Below are 19242 nucleotides of genomic sequence, written 5' to 3' on the forward strand. Positions count from 1 at the left end.
CGTGTCGCGTCCAAGCTGTCCTGGCCTAGGGATGAACTTGTTGCCATGGCGGGAGTCAAGGCATGCATCGCGCTGCCGGCACGGCTTGCTTTTTGTTGCTTCGTTCCCATCCTCTCACAGTGCTGGAGCAGCCCAGCAAAAGCCAGCTGAGCAGAAAACCCGAGGGCTCGGCGCTGCATTTCCCTGCTGCGCACACTGCCTTTCCCCTGGGCTGCCTCCCGCTGGCAGGACACCACAACAGGCGAGAGATGCCAAAGCTTTGAGGCAGGAGCTCTGACCTGTGCAGAACAGGCTTTAAGTGACAGGAAGCAGCTCGCTCTATAAGGAGGTTGTCTCCTGCAATGTCACCCCTGGGCATGGCCAATGCGGTACTGCTGCGGGGATGTTTGTCACAGCAGCAGTATCTTTTAAAACTCCTCTCAGCATTGATTAGCCTCGGTAAAAAACTGAGGGTCTCTCTCATTCATACATTAATGAGTTGCTGAGGTTGGTATCCCTCGTCGCTACGGGCTTTAACAAGGAGGAAAGCAAAGGTGGACTTAAAAATGAAAGCGCCGCTCCTTCCTGAGCAGCGGTTTCAGTGCCTCTGAGATTACAAGGCAGCGCTGCTCTGCGTGTCAGCAAGCCTTGCCAAAATAATGAGCCTGCTTCCGTCCCAAACAGCTCCTGTTGCACTGGAGAAATGAGCAGAAAGGTATTATGGGCTCACACTCACCAGATGGATGTCCTGCTTTGTTCTCCGCTTACAGAAAACCCTACACACACAGTTTGGATTATCTTCATTGTAATTCTAATCACTGCCTCTCTGCAAGGCAAGGAGGGAAGGAGGGATCCTTGCCTCGGTCAGGAGAGCTAATTAAAAGTTGTGAGCCATCCAGGCTCCTTCGCATGCAGGAAGCACTCTTTGGAAGAGCAGGTAATCTCTCATTCTTAGGGGAGCCTCGTTAGCGAAAGAAAAATTAAGCAGGCTTCCCTTGGGCAGGGCGCTGTGCAAGCACGAACCCTGCTTCTCCTGCAGGACCACAAAGGTGCTTCACACGGATGCAAACTATACAGAAAGGTTTGTATGTGGTCCGTGGGTGCACAAACGCCTCTGTATGTATATCCAATGCTACCTTTTCTAAGTAGCTGCCTAGGAGCTGTAATGGGGCTGGACTGCTCCAAGCAGGGGCAGGGCCCAGCCAGACCCAACCAGCTGGGAGGGGGCCAGGAGGATCAGAGCCTCCATCCCCAATTCCAGAGAACAGATGGCTGTCACAGAGGTGCCCAAGGTCAACAGGATGCCATCAGTGGAGCCAGGCTTCCCAAGGCATTACCCACCACACTGCTTTGGCCAAAGCAGTCACACCTGAATCCTTACAGCCAGCTCCCAGGTGCTGTGCTTAGGGTGCAGACAAGTCCTTTGATAGGTGATGGGCAGCCCACTGCTCTGGGTTTCTGGGGCAGAGCCTGCAGAACCCCAAGTGTGCCCTGGAGCATCTCCTCCACAGCCCCTTCAGCACAAGCCCTGTATCTATCTAAAGACAGATTTTTCCCAATGCTCATAAAATATCTCCAAGCCTTATTACCTATGGGCTCACTTAAGACTCATTATTTTTATATGGACTTCTTCTTCTTTCCCCTCCTTATTTTGGAGAGGGATTTTAAGTTGACCTACTTCTCCTCTCTGTGCATCAGGATCATCACAGACAGAGGCAGTCAGGACTTCCCCTGTCACTGCAAAGAACTCAAGATGAAGCAAAACCCTCAACCAAGACTGTCCCACAGCCCTCTGGGAGGGAGGAGGCTTATGGAAAACAAACACCACCAGACCTCACAGCTGTTATGTGAAAACCACAACCCCAAAACGTGCAGGAGCCAAGCCACAGGTTTTCACTGCATGGGATGGTGGCAGGACAAGCACAGGAGATGCTGAGCTGCAGGGAAAACACACAGCAATGGGTAACCACACCAAGAAACAAGTGGAAATAGAACTGCTGCTGTTGCCTGATCCTTGGGGAGTAGCACGAATCTGGTCTTTGCCTCATGGGAATCCAGCTGCCCTGGGGAACTCTCCTGGCAGAAGGATGCTCTGGTTAATGCTCCTACCTTTATGCCCAAAGCAAATCCAAACACAAACAGGATCCATTTCTACTACCAGAAGGATCTGCAAACTGACTTTAAATGGTACAGCTTAGACATCTGCAAACAGCTTACCCCAAAAAACACATCAACTCTCACCTTTCCTTTTATGTGAAGACTTGGGAGTGGCCAAAGGAACACAAGATCCCGCTGCCGGCCACAACCATCGTTGTGATCCACAATGACTCAATGCAGCAGGATTGCTGCCCCTGCCCTTCCTGGGCACAGCAGGCAAGAAAACACTTGGTTTTCCCTTGATGAATGAGCACAGAAGTATTGATCAAATGCAGCAGAGCACAATGCTGCAGCTGAAGTATGCACACACAGAGTCTTTTCTGCTAGGGCAACACCGCCGCTCATTTACACACCAGCAGCCTAAAACTCTCTCTTTTGTACATCCAAATTGATCCTCACTCTTAATTAGCGCTCTCAGTTGCAGCTAAATTTCATTTGTTTCTTCCAAACGTGGCCTGATCCATTGTCCCTCTCCTCTGACCTGTGAAAATTAGTCATTGAGCTCACTGACAGTGGTAAGTGCGAAATGCAGCATCAAAGGGACATAATGGGGGTCTCAGGACTGACAAAAAACCACCATCAATCAAGGCATGCTCAAGAGGTGCCAACTTACAGAGGCATGCGAGAGGTGCTGGTCTCAGGGAGGAGGGACAGGAGAGGATTCTGCCAGTACACAGAGAACATCTCCGCTCCTGGAGACATCCCAAGGATTCGCCTGCCTGCTCTCTCAGGAATCTCCTCGGTGCGAGGAGTGGGGACAGAGCTCGTCTCACGACATCACTGCTCTGCTCCAGCTGCAGCCTGGCCCCTGCTGCTGTCAGGAGTGATGTGTAGGACACCCCACGGGATCACGAGGGGAGCGTCAGCACTTCCTCCTGTGCTTCTAGAGCTGACACGAGTGCCTGCAGGCTCCCAGAGCTGAACATGGCATCATTCAGACAGGAGAGCCCAGTGCTGAGCCCTTGTGTCATCCCAGGGCTGAGCCAAGGAGAAGCTCAGGCAGCACTGACAGCACAGCGAGGCAAAACCGGGACACAGTCATCACATGGAGTGGGACCTTGCAATAGGACTGCAGCTGAGAGGTAAAGGGACCACCTTTAGCTGGTAGGGGCAGAGAGACTTTCAATATCAGGAATCCAAAGCTAAGAGGAAAATCTCTACAAAATTCCAACCTCTGTAGCGGAGCGGCGTGCTGAAACCCTGTCCCGCAAATCCACATCGTTAAACAGACTCAGCAAATCCAAACGACTCTCACTTTCAAGGTCCTGCATTCAGAAGCCCACAATGGAGAACAATGAGGTAGAGAAAAAAACGAGGATCTTGACGCTGCATTCAGAAGGCCATCTGGTCCAGCCGGCGCAGCCAGCGCTGGGAACGGGCAGCGCTGTGAGTTGAGATTTAATCTGAGCCACTTATTGAGTGACCTCAGGCGAATCGTTTGACCTCCTTTTGCCTCAGTCAACCCAACTGTAAAATTGGGTTTAAAGCAAGAACCTCTCTGAAAACCATATGCTGTGCCAAGGAGGAGTGGGAGCAGATCCCCTTCCCAGCAACAGGGCTGTGATGGAGGGTCAAGCCAGAAGTGGAGCAGAAGAGACAGGATCCAGCATCCCAACTGCTGTCTGCTCACTGATTTGTTCCTCCCAGCTTCACACCATGCTGGGGAAGCATGGAGGTCACTGGGGGACTGCCTTTGCTCATGTCACTTCTGCACCCAATGACCTCAAACATCCCAAATCAGGGTCCTCAAATCCCAAACTCATGGCGGGATCAGGGTGAACTACACAGCCCTGAGATGTCTCTACCGACTGCTTCCTACGTCTCTTTATTTATTTGTATTTTGGTCATTTTCAGTAACTGTAAGTCACAGGCACCATCAGAGCTTCGAGGCAAAAGCAGCAGCACATTCCTTTACCTTGCAGATACTTGCTGTTACCCACCAGATTAAGAGCACTGACTGCTATGGTCAAACACCCTGGAATCCAAGTTAATTCCTACTCATAGCCTTGCCAACGAAGGGCAGCAGGAACACAATCCCCTCTCTCACCTGAGCACCAGCACTGCATTGGCCTCTTGGCAGGCTTGCAGTGAAGCAAAGACGCAGATGAAACAATTCCCCAGCTAATGTATGTCCCCAGCTTGTCCCCAAGGTGCTCAGAGCGCTTTGCAATAGCACTGACATGCACAGGGATTTGCAAAGGGCAAATCACCCCATGTTCAGAGAAACTGAGGCACTGGGGGGGTGGTGCTTTCTCAGGACAGGAGAATGAAAGCCATACCTGTGGCACCATGCTAACACCCCAGGCAGAGAACTGGGGAGCATCCCCACACTGCAGAGCTGGCAGAATTTCTGTGCTCCGAGAGTTAATTGAGACAAATAACTCAACAGTGCTACCATTAATGAAATTCTTCTGATATATTTCCCCTGAGCTTTCTATAAATGACTAAGTGACATTACTGCCTGCAGTGCAAACCCACTATATGAGAGATAACATTGCTGGAGCGAAGGTTGGCGCATCTACGTCAGAAGCCTTGTGGAGAAGTGTGAGATGATATTTAAATAACTATCACACTGCTACGAAATGAGCAGCCGAGAGAAATATGGCCTTATAATGGGCTCGAGTCTCAGGATGGATTCTGGCTCTTAGATGCAGACACTGAAATGTGGCGGGTGGTTAAGTGATAAACTCTTTTAATCCCCCAAATCGACAAGAATTGCCAGCCAAATCTCCCCGCTCCCCCCGGTGGCTCCTAAATGTGTGTTTGCTTTGCAGCACATGTGGGGCCACAGTGTAGATGTAAGAGGCAGCATCACGTGAGCCAGAGTGTCCTGGAGGCAGCAGGAAGAGCTGGTGAAGGGAAAGAGCCCACTCACCATCATCTCCCTCCCCTGGAAGCCTCTCAGTCTTTTTGCTCCACTCATTTTATTTTTTCCTTCTCTTTTCCTGTAGCTCCTGTCGGGAATTTTTCCCCCCTGAGAACCACTGCTACACCCAGAATTTGTGCTGGGTTCACCAAGACCTGTGAGCATGCAGAGCACAGCCATCAGGAGGATGGAGGAAGTTCTTCACACAGAGGTGGTAAAGCACTGGAACAGGCTGCCCAAGGAGGCTGTGGATGCCCCATCCCTGGAGGCAATCAAGGCCAGGCTGGATGTGGCTCAGTGCAGCCTGGTCTGCTGGTTGGCAGCCCTGCACATAGCAGGATGATCATTGTGGTCCTTTTCAACCCAGGCCATCCTATGACTCTATGACCAGCCAGAGAAGCACAGCAGGTATCAACATGAAGCCCTTCTGCTCAAACTCAATATTCAGTACCAGATAAGAAAGAGCAATAAATGCAAACACAACTGCGTTTGTGAGCGCAGGAAGCCTGGTATGCAGGAGTGGATGTTAAACTGTGATAAACTGCAAGTGAACAACAGCCAGAAGTTGCTGGGAGGAGCACAACTGTATCTACAAAGCAGCAGTGTGACACCAGGACACATTCTTTCCCACCAGCACGTGTCTCACACCCCAGAACAGACCACCACATCAGCATCCCATCCCAGCAGTGAGAACAGCCTCGCACGGTGCAAGCACAGGTGACAGGCAGGGCTCCGCTCACACGGAAGGCACAGAAAATCCCATAGCAAACCCATGTGTTTAAGGTCTCACTTCCCAGACTCAGCCTGCATCCCACAGTGGCACTGCCCAGGAAATACGCTGGTGACAAATTTGGTGCCACCTTATATAAACCTTAATTTTAAATGCTAACTTTATAATGAGTGGAACAAAACTGTGTAAAAACATTTCCCACTCTAAGCCTGGTTTGATCCCCCCAGTATGGCCTTCTTTTGTAATTACATCCCTTTGTGATCTCGCTCTAATGCCTTGTATTGTGACCCATAAAATAATCAGCCCCCTTTGTCTCTCTCTAATCCTTTTAGACTTCCTTCTTGTCTCTACACTCTTATAAATGCTGCCATTATTTGGGCTCAGCAGCTCTTCCCACCACCCCAGAGCCTGGAAAAGGGGCTGCAGGTTAAACCCTGAATGTATTCCGCGCAGAGGAGCTGAACCCATGGGAAGAAGTGGGCTGCTTGGAAAACCCCACAACTCGCAACCTCCTCCCCTCAGCAGCAGCTTAGCAGGGAAAACAACTCGTGAGCATGCATATTCAGCAGACCTCCCTCTCTTTATATTTTGTAAACGGCCTCCAGACCCTCGGCCTGGGAGTCTGTGGGGAGAGCAGGTGACCCCAAGATAGGCTGAGAATGACCAGGGGGATGGAGGAATGGGGTTGGACTCGATGATCTCTGGAGGTCCCTTCCAACCCCTACAATTCTGTGATTCTGTGATACAGGGCTAGATGCAGAAGGGAAGGGGTAAGGGAGCCCTGTGGGCACAGGGGATGCAGGGTGCTAAGATAGGTGATGAGCGGTCCCCGATGGCAAGGCAAAGGAGGAGTGTGGCACTGCCAGCCCAGGTCTGTCCAGAGCTGCTCTCACACCCAAGCTGTCACACACTGGGCCCGTTTCAACAAGCTTCAAGAAATGTCTCTGGATCCAAGTTGCACGATTGACTTACTTTCTCTTTTCTAATCTTTTTTTAATAGCACCAGATCAAACAGTGAAAATTGCTACTCTCAGGCTGGATGCGTGCAGAGCCTGAACCAATACCCAGTTAGATGGTGATTTCCAATTAGTGGTAACTGCTTGTTATTGAGTGATATAATCAATGGGTCTTACTTCACTGGCCGGCCTGTGATTTATGATGATGCAGAGCCAGCTCCATCAAATTACAGCATTGGCAAAAGGGCTGGAAATGCCACGAGACAACATGAGGAAGGCTGAGCTGAGCAAAGGGCAGCAGTGAGAAGAAAAGTGGAATCAATAGGCAGAGCTGTAAGAGAGCCACAGGTGGCTGCGGGTCAGAGAGCTTCCAAAGGAGTGGGTCCAGAGCTCAGGGGGTGTCTTCACCCACAGCTGGGCTCTCCTGGACACTGCTGCCTCAGGAAAACATCAAACTGATATTAATTAAAACAGCACCGAGTCATGAGAAATCATGAAACTGTCATTAGGGAAAAGATCTGTATTCAATAAGCTGATCAGATCATAAAAACACGCTGCATTCCACCTCTTCAACCTCCACACCAGGCTCTGAACAGGAGCAGAGATGCCAACCAAGGGCACTCAAAGCAGTGTGCCAGGCAGAGGGTGGGAATGCCGAGGTTCCTGCCTGCCTCAGCCACGTGTGCACTGCTTGCACAGTCATTCAAAAGGAGGTGACAGCACAAAAATATGAGCAACGTGCTTCACACACAACTTGCCAACCCACAGAACAGACAAGATCTGCTTCCCTCCGCTCCGTATCTTTGCTTATTAGGGGCAAAATACAGAAATTCCCAAAGACTTCAGGCAATTTCATCAGCCCATTTGGAGGAGGAAGGTTTTAAGACGTGTTCGCTCCATGGGGAAACTGAGGCAGGGGAGTAATAAGATCTGGGGCGGATGGGACTGACAACACAGGCTGCCCCGTTTCCCACTTCTACACACACCTATCACCGTGGCAGAGTTACAAACTGCAGCACCTCGGTGGTTTACAGCCTGTGCCAAAGCTGTGGTCTCTTTGCCAGGGTATACCTGCCCTCCCAGCGCCAGCAGAGCCGCACGCGCCGCGGCTGCGAGCCCCATATTCTTCCACTTAAACTTTGCTTCATGCCAACTGTCAGAGTACATTTGAAACATAAAAATATGATCTCCAACCCACATTTCCTGAATGCAAATATGTACATTCCTCCGAGCCAAGAAGATTATATTCCAAGCAATAATACAAAGCCGGGGTCTGTAACGGTGATATGAGACTAACAGCGTGCCTTTGAAGACAGCAGAAAGTGCAGCAGAGCTCTCGAGGGGCTCTGCTCTGTCAGATCCCTTTTATTCCTCAGTAGCACGGCCTTGATCAACTTTCAAGATTTCTGTTTGCAAAAGGTTTCTGTTTCTCCTTTGCTTTTGTGCTCAGATGTCAGGCTCAGAGGGAAGAGATCAGCGCTGGGATGAGGTTTTACTCGCTGGCAGTGTTTACTTTGCTCTGCACAGGGCTGCTCAGCTTTTTTCTTCCAGGCAGCCAGCACCCATGGCTTCAATGCGGTGCTCCCCTAAGATGCAGCTGACAACCCTTTGTTTGATTTGATTATCTGGAGCATGGAAGATCGCTGTTACCCACAGGTAACCACCCTGAGATACAGAGGCTGGAGGGGACAGCTGAGATCTGCTCTCAGGAGGTAGAAGCGAGCCCTGTGCTGCCATCCATCACACCAGGAGCTGAGTAGGGCAGCAGGTTACACCTGCCCACAGTTTTCCCCAGTCACTCCTGTTATCAGCAGAAGCTGTGGCATCGAGGCCAGGTGCCCTACCACTCTGTGCTGGCCTCACCCAGACGTTTTCTCAGAGCCTGAAGACAGAATGGACTTCTGAGCATCTTCAGCGTAATCCCTTTTTTGTTTTGATTCACACGAAGATGGCTACAAAAGGAAATGCTATTCGGGGACACACAGCACATCACATACATATTGATGCCACAGCCAAGATAACAGTGTTTATTGACAATCTGCTATCCCAAAGGTAATTCCTCTGGCTCTCATGTCTCCTGTTTACAGGTCTGAGAAGTCTGACACTGTTCTTGCACGTCAGCCAGCTCCCAGCTCATAAATGCCAGAGCCATTCACAAAAGCGCTCTGAGGTTTAGCACTGCAAGACTGACAAGTTTTAGATCCAGCTGCTAATCTGGCACGGACCCAAAGCCCTTGGCTCCTGGACAATGTCATTTCTTACACTACTGAAAAGCTAGGTTTGCAGATGGCCACTTCATGCACTTGGGAATTGTTATACACAAGGGCTGAAGTGTTCCCTTGGTGGGCTGCCAGCGGACCCCAGCGCAGCGGGGAGCGGGACGCAGAGCTTCAAAGGGCCCCCCAGGCAGGGGACTGCCACCAGGGGACCCTGGGTCTGGCCCCATACTTTGCCATAGACTTTTCTGCTTTGCACCAAGAAAGCATGGGGTAGCTTGCATATACAATGGAAGAAGTAGTAAGGGGATTGCACGCTAGGAATAGCGGTAGCCACCTTGCAAACAAGCTGGAAGACAGTTCAATAACACTTAATCTAACAGATCAGCATTTGGCCAGGTCTCAGGATCTTACTGGATGCCCATGTTCCCAGCTTTACAGAAATTATACTTAGCAGCAACTTCTCATTACAAGCAAAAAGGATAAGCAGCAGTCTGAGAGCAAAGCCATCTACACAAGGACAGAAGCCACAGCGAACAGCTCCTGAGCTCTGCTTCAGTCTCAGGACAGATCCACAACCAGAGCTGGCAAAGGGGGAAAGTCACCAGAATCACAGAATCACAAGGTTGGAAACAACCTGCTGGATCATCCAGTCCAACAGCAGACACCCCAAGAGGAGCACAGCCACTGCAGCATTTCCAGATGCAATGGGCTGGAGTTGCAGCCAGCCCTGTAATTCTTCCTCCCCCACCTTTAAATTTCATTCCCTTGCTGACATTTTCATCTCTCTCCTCCTCCAGGCTCACCCACCAGACTATCTGTCTGGTGTTGTTAGCCTTGCCCCCAAAGGCACTGCCACGCTTGATAGTAAATAAGACCTTGCTGCCTCCACACTGCCTGTCTTAAATAACAAAATGAGAGGAACCATGACCTTCTGAAGGTCTTCGTCTCTGGTTTGGGAAGTACTGCCTGCCAAGCAGAGTCCATCAAGCTGCAAAGCTGACCCTGGTTTCAATCTCCCTGCCGTGGGCTGGCTGCCCCCACCAGCTCAGGGCCCCATTCACCCCTGCCTTGAGCACCTCCAGGCATGGGGCACACACAGCTCTCCGGGCAGCAGTGCCAGGGCCTCACCACCCTCTGAGTAAAGAATTTCCACCTGACACCTAGCCTAAATCTCTGTTCTTTCATTTTAAAATCATTTCTCCTTGTCCTATCACCGTCACACCACGCTTCCCAGCAAAACCAGAGCCCACAGCAGAACCACAGCACGAGGTGCAGGCAGGGCAAAGCCTCTACTTACTCGCTGCCTGGATCTTCGCCTTCCGGCTCACCACCAGCCCATAATGGTTCTGTGCCATGCAGTCGTACTCGCCCTCGTCGGAGGAGCCGTCTCCCCTCACCCTCTGGAAGCGGGAGACGTACAGCGAGCCGTTGGCCAACATGAAGGCGTTCTCGCTGTCCACGATCAGGGCGCCGTTCTTGCGCCACGTGATGGTGATGGGCTGGATGCCTTCCACCTGGCAGTAGAGGATCAGGGGCTGCTCCTGCACCGCTATGTCATCGCTGGGCTCCACAACGAACGCCAGCTCAGAGGAGTGACCGAAATCTGAAAAGCGAGGAGAGAGAAGGGCAACACATCAGCAACAAGATGAAGCGACAGTCAACACTAAGGCAGCTAACAGGCCATTCACATTCCAGAAAAATAAGCAACCTTTGGGCGTGCTTTGCATCCAAAGGCTTTGCCCTCAAAGTCCCAGGTTCGGTTTCCAAAGGCACATCCACAGATGCAGCCCTCCAAGGCTGAGATAAGTTACTGCAGAATTTGTCCCGACAACAGGCAAACCCCCCCTTCCCATCGCACAGATACACACTCCTTTACTTCTTTTGCCAACTGAACGTTTAAACCCTATGTCTTTGGCCTGCTATGCTTCATTTGGTCCAGCACCCCTTTTTAGGGTGTAATTTGCCATACAACCATGATTAGGCACCACAGAAGACGACAGAAATAGAGCTGTTGTTTAAAGGTTAGCCCAAAACACACACTGACATGAAAGACCAAGAAACAGGAGTCATATAAATATTTGAAGGGTGTAAACACAGTGATGGAGGCAATTTTTTAAATTTTTTTTTAAGGGAAGAGCAATGAAGAAATTCCAGAAGAGCAAGAAAACTGGTATTTCCAAGCACAGGGAAAACCATTCTGGCCGTACTTTTGGTGCAGCTCCCACAGCTCTGCCCTGACACCCAGCTTCCCCCTTCTCCTGGGGCCCAATGCCACGGCTTCCTGCAGAACTGGGATGCATGTGGCCAACATCTCCCAGCAGACAGAAGCCACAGAACGGTCTTTGGGATGCCTGCCTCTGGCAGACCCCAGCACGGCCAGGATCCCACCACGAGAAAGGTCCAACTGGGTGGAGAACAGATCGTTAATGCATGGGAGGAGTACGAGAGAGCCATCCTAAAAGAAGGGAGGAAAAAAAAAAGAAAAAAAGAAAAAATGCCTGCCTTTTTTTTTTTGCTCTGCAAACCCAGGAGATTTTTTTCTTTCTTTCTGCAAATCCCCATTGCTTTCTACAGCAACTTAAATTGGATTACGGGGGATAAACATTGAGTGCAACCTGAGCCAAGGCAGATGGACGGAGCAGACAAAGAAGGCCGGGGTAGTGCAGGCAGGTCAAAGGTACTGCTGTCAAGGTATGAGTGTGTGCAGGGAATGGACAAACTCTACTTAGTGACAGACACCTAAAGCACACACTTTATTAACCCATTAAGTCTTAAAACGTCAGGCTAGCCCCAGCCATCTCAGTGATCTATCGCTCGCCGTGACTGCTCTCTTTACGAGATAGCCTTGGGGTCCTCTCTGCAAGTTACACTGCAGCCAGCACAAAGCCATCAATTACTTTATGAAAATTAAGGAATTGAGATGAATGCTCTGCATTTTTCTGCAAAGTGGACAGAGCCTCATCAGCACCAACCATGCTGGGGCCCCACTCCATGTTATGCAGGATAGGGACCCCCTCCTGCCTCCCCTCTGAGCTTCTGGCTCTCTACAGACTGACCAGGAATTTAGGATTTAACCTAAAAGACAACCAAAAGAAAACAACCAACACAAATCCTAATGAATTAAAAGCCCCATCTTCCCCCAGCTCCCCTGTATTCTCAGATAAAACAGCTTATTATTATACGTACAATAAAGGAAGTAAGGAAGAATCAACATAATTACATGCCCTTCCCACAATAGCTGTCATTATAATAACCATCATTAAGGCGTGTGATTGGAGATAATCATGTTTACCTCCATAAACATTCGGTCTGCATCCAAACCACGGGCTGCTCGAGCAGCAGCAGTGAGGGCACTCACAATTAGGACTGGTGGGACACAAAGTGGGGCAGGGACGGCTGCTGGCTGCTCCTGGGGTCTCCTTGGGACTGTGCCTCCAGGGGTGACACAGGACATCGACTGCTTTGTTCCCTATAGATGCCTGACAGCACCCCAAATTCTGGCTCCTGGGATGCTTTTCTGTCCTTGAAGAAATCCCACTGCTACTTTCCTGAGCTTCAGGGCAAGGCAACCAGCTGATGGGATGCATGAGGAGAGGGAAGCCCAGCCCCTCCTTACATCAGACAGATAACAAGTGCTAATATGGGATTAAGGGAAAAGCCAAGCTCCGTCCTTCACCCCAACACCCCATATAAGCTCTGGGACGCTGCCCCATCCAGTGCTGCACAGCATAAGGAACAAGCACGAGAAACCAGCCCACAAACTGCCCAGCCTAGGGCCTCTGGGCTGCTGCACAGCTGCTCTGAAGAAAGCAGGGCACAAGACACAGTAGGAACTGGGCACCTTACATGTTTTGTCCTCTTTGAAATATTTCCCTGCATCCACTTGGCCGTAACCACAGTGGGAATTTCCACTCAGTGGGATTACTCACAAATAGCATGGATTTCAAGAACTGGGCTCTGAACAGATGAGGCTGAGGTCTGGCCTTCCAAATGGGCACTGTGGGACACAAGTCCTCAAAGCAGCCCCCAGACCTGGGATAAGAGGTGAAGGCAGCAGGATGAGGTACTGGGGACGAGGGGCAGCAGCTCCATTAGCAGCAATATCTGACCAGGCAGCAGCGAGGCACAGAAATGATGGAAAGGAAGCAAATGATGCTCTGAACATGCATGGAAACAGCAAAAGTGCGACTAATTGTGAGAGAGGAAATCGCTGAGGTCATATGCGTTCCCTATAGAGTCTAAAAGCCCCAGCCATGGGCTGAGTACCAAACCTGCCCATCCCACACGGCATCCCAGGCCCCAGCCCTGCAGCATTATGCTCTGCAGTGCCTCTCCTGCAAGCAGGCACGGGGCTGGAGGTGAGGAGATCACCCATCAGAGCCCCAGCCCTTTGCTGGGCAACCTCCTTCTCTCCTACAGAAGGATGAAGGGAGGAAGCCTTACCAGCTCTGACATAAAGGCCACGAGAAAATTATTGGAACCCTCACCCTACAAGTCTGCTTTTGAGAAACATTTACCATCTCCCTGAGCTACACAATATGAGACGATATGTGCAAATATTTAACAAAAACTACTTCCCCTATTGATCAAGCAGACAGGCATACTCAGAGAAACCAATTAGCACTTGTGCTTTTGAACCAAGCGATTTATTTAGTGCTGAGAGAAAGAACTTGGAATTAATGGGAAGCTTAAAAGACACTTTGAAGTATATTTAAAAAAAAAAAAAAAGTTTAATTATTTTTCACTTGACACTGTGATTCATGCTCAAAGCTTCAAAAGGACTCGCTCATATCTCAGTATTGTCCTTTTCCATTTGGGAAACGTGGCGTTGGCTTTCTGTCCTGTTCTTTGGAAAGGTACAGCAACCCACCGAGAAAGCCAATCCCATAGAATAGAGTGATAGAATGGCCTGGGTTGCAAAGGACCACAATGCTCATCCACTTCCAACCCCCTGCTATGTGCAGGGCTGCCAACCAGCAGACCAGGCTGCCCAGGGCCACATCCAGCCTGGCCTTGAATGCCTCCAGGACGGAGCATCCACAGCCTCTCTGGGCAACCTGTTCAGTGCCTCACCACCTCTGTGTGAAAAATTCCTCCTATTCCTATCAGGAATGCCAATCCCAAAGGCCCAGCTCCCAACATCCTGGGGCAGGATCCCCGCATTGCCCATGGTCACGGATGGGGCCTGGGCAACCCAACGTGGTGAGGGCAATCAGCCCACTGCAGTGGGACTGGGCGATCTTTAAGGTCCCTTCCAACACATCCACTCCACGACCCTACAATTTGCCCTGGTGCACAGACCTGCCCTGCACCCAGCCCTGTCCCAGCAGCACGTCCTTGTGTGAGCAGAAAGCTCTCGTGTGCCCTCCCCTGATTTACTGCGTTTGTTCCCAATGCAACGCAGCGTAAACCAGCAGCGACCCACCAGCAGCCATCACCAAAGTTATGCTCTGGTCCTGCTTCAATACAGCCAAAAGAAAGCATCCCCACTCACGAGCAGAGACCTGGGGCTGTGGGTTGGTGTTAGGACAAAGCACATGGGAGCAGGGCAGGTTGGGATGGCCCAACACACTACAACTCCTGCTTACTGTTGGTGCTTTTATTTTTAAGCACTCCTGCAAATGCAAAAAGGTGGAGGGAGCAGCTCTCCACAGCTGAAAGGCGTTCTCCTGCAGATTAAAACAGGTTTCAGCTGATGAAATTGGCAACCTAAAAACCCAGCTGGTGCCCCTTAAATCTCCTCCAGGCTGACCCAGACACTAACGAGAAAAGCACTACACTGCAGTAAAGTGCAAATTGGCTCTTTAGGGCATCCAGAAAAAATTTACATGCAAAGAAGAGGAGAATAGGCTGCAGCATGCCCCATGTCTTGCTGGCAGTAAAGTTTACTAGCTCAGAATTTTTTATTCCCTTTCCTTTTGGACAGAGGCTACGCAAAGTGATTTCTCCATCAGGTACCCACTTGCTATGGGACTGCAGGAGGCTCTGCGGGGATAACAGGAGATCTTGGCTACCTGATGCCAAGTTCAGCCACGCAGCCAGCATCTCCGCCCTGGGTTTCATCCAGGGAAGGCAAACCCCACTCAGAGAGGCACAGAAACGGCTCCAAATAATTTTCAGATGTTTGAGACCAGATCGGGCCAATCCCAGGAGGCTGCTTGTTAAGCACAGAGTGGAGGCAGGAAGCATTCCCAGCACAAAGGGCCCTTCCAGGACACGCTCCATGAGCCCTAAAGAAAGGGCACAGCCTGGCAGTGGAGCTGGAAAGGGCGAAGACCCTTTTCATGCTAACAGCTCTACCCACAGGAAGGAACCCCGAGCACACAGCAGCCCCATGCTGTTATCCGTTCCCCACGTGGTCAGCAGCCCCAACCTGATCTCACCTCTCATACAAACACAGAATGACCAGGGAGAGAAAGGATGAATGAGCAGCTGGGCTCAGCATGGCCACAGGCACCCCGACATCACCGGGTCCCATCGCATCGCCCTGAAATTTGTGTGCAGTGCTGGTGGGCAGGAGCATGCAATGCACAGGGAGAGGCAAGGTCCTTCTGGAGGCACAGAGCTTTCTGCACGTGTTAAACACTTTGAAAGTCCTCACCACAGCGCGTTCTCAGGAAGCACCCCATTCCCCCCTCCCTCCTTTCGCTTCCCTCCTCCTCTGCTCCATCACCTCCCACCCCACAGCTCTGAAATTTGGGATGGAGGGAAACACCACCTCAGTCATCTCAATGCACAGCTGAGCACCGCAGCAGGTCCAAAAGCAGAGTGAAACCCAACCACTTCTCTCCTGTTTTGTGCACTCTCAGGTTCCAGCAGCAAAGTTCCTCATACAGAAACATCCCCCACATGCAAAAAGCCAGAAAGGCAGCAAATCCTCCACTCTGGCTTTAAGTTACCAGCACAGGAGCACGCTGGCTGATGAGTGAGCGGGCTCCTCTTGATGCAGAAGCAAGGCAGAGCAGCACGCTGTGCGCTTTGCCAACGTGCCTCCCTCTTCTCTTAAAGCGCGATTATTGACATGTTTGCCTCCTTAAACCATTGGTTTTATGTGCTTGCCAATGGCTCCTGAACACGTGCAAACAATTATTTTTATTTTCTTGCAAAACCAAAATGTTGCATATTCTTTTGGATAAACCAAGCTCGGGTAGGTTTTCATGAGCCCCGCTCCATAATTTATTAGTTTCTAAACTCTGTAAAACTAAAAGCTCCAGTAAAGTTCAAATAAGTTTGTGATTTCAAAGTAATTTTGAGCAGACCGTTCGTGTTTCTGCCCAGCACTATTCAGCTGATTTCAGTGGGAATTCTTCATCTGCAGAGGGGGGCTCCGGCATTGTTCTGTTAGATCAAATAAAAGGACAATATCCGGGGTCAGAAGCCCAGGAGCGCAAAGCACGAGGAAATGATGGTGGGGGAAGGGGACACAGGAGAAGCATCTTCTGCCCCAGATCTGCTGCTGGCTCTGGAATGGAACCGCTGGGGCAGTGCGTGGCTTTGGGGCCACACCAGCACTGGCAACAGCTTTGTGTGATAGCCACTGCCCCACGTCACACTGCCATCAGAACCAGCACAAGGTCCCCGCACGGCTTTGCTGCCCCAGCGTTACACACAAAGGTGTTCCTGTTGGAAAGTGGGATGGGAGGAGATGGGGCTGCGAGCCCCAGGTTTGGGCTGCAGGGGGTCAATGCTCAGCACTGTGTGTGCTGTGAAATGGGGTTCTGCAGAGCAAGAAATCACAGGGAGAAAAGCTCAGGCAGAGGGAAAGAAAGGCAGGAGGCTTTCTCATGTACGCACGCGTGGGGGGAAAGGTGTTGCAGCTCTCTGCTGGGCTGCTCTGCACTGCCTGCACAGGGGTGCAGCAGCCAAAACTGGGATCGAGCAAAGAGAGGCAGGGACCCAGGCTGCAACTTCGGATACTCTGCCACCATCCACTCCTAACGAGAGCAGGAGCTCGCAATGTGCATGACAAGTAACAAGGCAAAGAGCCATCCGACCAGTGAAGCATTTCCAGCTCCCTGTGCTGGGGGTGGCAGGGTGGAGTGGGGGCATGAACCTGGCTCTCAAATCCCCCAAAGGAAGCTCAGTATGGGCGGCACCAGCAGACACAAGCCCTACACTGGTCCCAAACGCAGCACCGGTCCCAGTGACACACACAGTCCCCCAGACCGCCCTGCTCTAGGGAAAGCAGCAGCCCTGTGCCCAGAGCTTCTCCTGTTGGACCCCTCAAGAGAAACAAAACTCAAACGCGGGCTCGAATTTCATCCGCTGTCTTTGAGTGGTACTGAGGAAATGATACCAGATACCTTCTTAGATATATTGAGAAAAAATTGTGTATTGTGTTACACCAATTTAGCAGAAGGAAGTCCTTTCTCACATCAAAAACCAAAAACACAAAGCCACGCAGAGCAGGACTTACTGAAAGCTTACGGCTTCAATAATTCAGAAGTTAAGCCTACTTAAATATAAATGACGATGCTTAATTCCGAGGCTGCTACTGAGCACAGCCCTAGTATCCTATGCCTGCCTCTGAATGCTGGGCTCAGCAAGAAAGAAAAAAGCTGCCCACCAACCAAAACAAAGAGCTCCAGGAAATTAAGGGGGAGAAAAGAAAGAAAAAAAGAAGCAGCAAATAGAGTCCCAGTGCTGAGCGCATCCAACGCGCTGCGTTTGAGCCGCGCGAACGGCAGCCAAGCGGGCGGGAAGGGCGAAGCACACCGGCCAGCACCTGCGCTCATCGTCCCCATCCGTCCCTTCTGCCCCGGCCGCAGGAGGCTGTTTGGGACGCAGCGGTACCTCACTGCTAAACACAGCGAGGGTGGGGGGAAACCTCAGCGCTGCAAAACTTCTCATGCAGAGCCAAGCGTCCGTGTTGGTCCTTTAGAACCGGACAGCGCGCAGCCCAGGGGCTGCCCGACCGAACCGCAACAGAACGCAACACGGGACAAGAAGACAGCAGACAGCGACAGGCAAAGAACCGGGCAAACCCAGCTCAGTAAGGTTTTGCTTTCAACGATTTTCTCCTTTTCTCCCCCCCTTAAAAAAGAGGTACATTTGCAGCCAACCCCAGCAGTGCGGCAGAACCCATGCCTTCACATCCCCTCGCATCCCCCGCAGGTTGCTCCCGTTTCCCAGCACGAACCGCTGCGAACCACGTGGCGAAGTCTGCGCCGGGAACAGCCCGCAGCCCATCTCAGGACGCCCCGCATCGCAAGCCGATCTCCCGCACCCTCCGCTCCCTCTGCCCGCACCGGGCTGTCTCAAGCAGTTTCCGCATTGCTTTACGCGGCTGCTGAGCAGAAAGAGGGCACGGGAGGCGCGGCAGCACCGCTCCGCAGCAGCGCGGCACAGCGCGAGCCCCGCGTCGTGTCAGCGGGAAGCGTCCCGTGCGCTGCGTGCAGGCAGCTCTGCGCGGTGCACGGGCTGCACGCCGAGCCGGGGAAGCACGGGCACGGCACCGCGGGGTTCAGATCGACGCGTGCCGCTCTAACTGCCGCCGAAGCACCGCTCGGTCTCATGCCTGCAGCCGCGGCTTCGGCCGGGCGCAGCGCTCAATGCGGCCGGGTCCCCAGCGGGTCGGGGGCCGCTCCGTCCGGCAGCCCCAAAATCTCAGCCCCACGGCCCCGTCCTTCCATCCCACGTACGGACGGTACCGCGGGCGGCGCCGGGCCCCGCTCAGCCCAACGGGAGCCCGACGGAGCGGCGGTGGCCGCAGGCAGGGAAGGGACCGGGAGAGGCGGGGGGTCCCAGAACGGAGCGCGGAGCGGGGGCTGAGCCCATTCAATGAAGGGGGGTGAGGAACCGACCGACGGACAGAAAGCGGCGACGGCTGCAGGTCCCGCCGCTCCCCACGCCCTTACCTCCGCAGCAGAGCAGCAGCAGCCCCAGCAGGCGGGCGGGCAGCGCGGAGCCCCGCGGGGCCATGGCATCCCGGGCGGGCGGCTCGGCTCCCCGCGCCCCACCGAGAGGGAGCGGCCCAGGAGGAAGAGGAGAGAGGCGAGAGCCACCCTCCAGTGGAGAGAAGAAAGAGAGAAAGAAAAACTAAAAAAAAAAAAAAAAACACCAAACAACCAAAAACGGGGCTGAAGAAAGCAAAAAGCGGATTTCAGCGCAGCTCCCCTCCGAGCGAGCACGCCGCCGCGCCGGGCGGGCGGGGGGCGGTGCTGAGGGAGCGGGGCCGGCGGGGGCGGGCAGCGCCTTGCGCCATCTTGCGTGTCTGCCCGCCGCGCCGCGCTCCGTCAGGGGCCGCGCGCCTATCGCGTGGGCGCCGCGCCGGCCCTCGGGGCTGTGCTTTGCCGGTGTTCCCTCGGCAGAGCCGCCTCGGGGGTCTCCCACCGC

At 52.3% G+C, this 19242-nt stretch overlaps 1 protein-coding gene across 1 annotated transcript in view; it reads right to left on the bottom strand.

Annotated features, from left to right (window-relative positions):
- The window catches only part of IGDCC3 (immunoglobulin superfamily DCC subclass member 3), an 82912-nt gene extending 64078 nt beyond the window's left edge, over positions 1 to 18834 (bottom strand). The window contains 2 exon segments of the mRNA XM_042876032.1: positions 10205 to 10510; positions 18765 to 18834. Coding sequence (XP_042731966.1) covers positions 10205 to 10510; positions 18765 to 18828 — 370 coding nt within the window. The 5' untranslated portion in view covers positions 18829 to 18834.
- Between the last annotated feature and the right edge of the window lie 408 nt (positions 18835 to 19242).

This window comes from Lagopus leucura, unplaced genomic scaffold (assembly GCF_019238085.1).
Source record: "Lagopus leucura isolate 7727_CA_CO unplaced genomic scaffold, USGS_WTPT01 Super-Scaffold_100015, whole genome shotgun sequence".
In the NCBI taxonomy this organism is placed as follows: domain Eukaryota; kingdom Metazoa; phylum Chordata; class Aves; order Galliformes; family Phasianidae; genus Lagopus; species Lagopus leucura.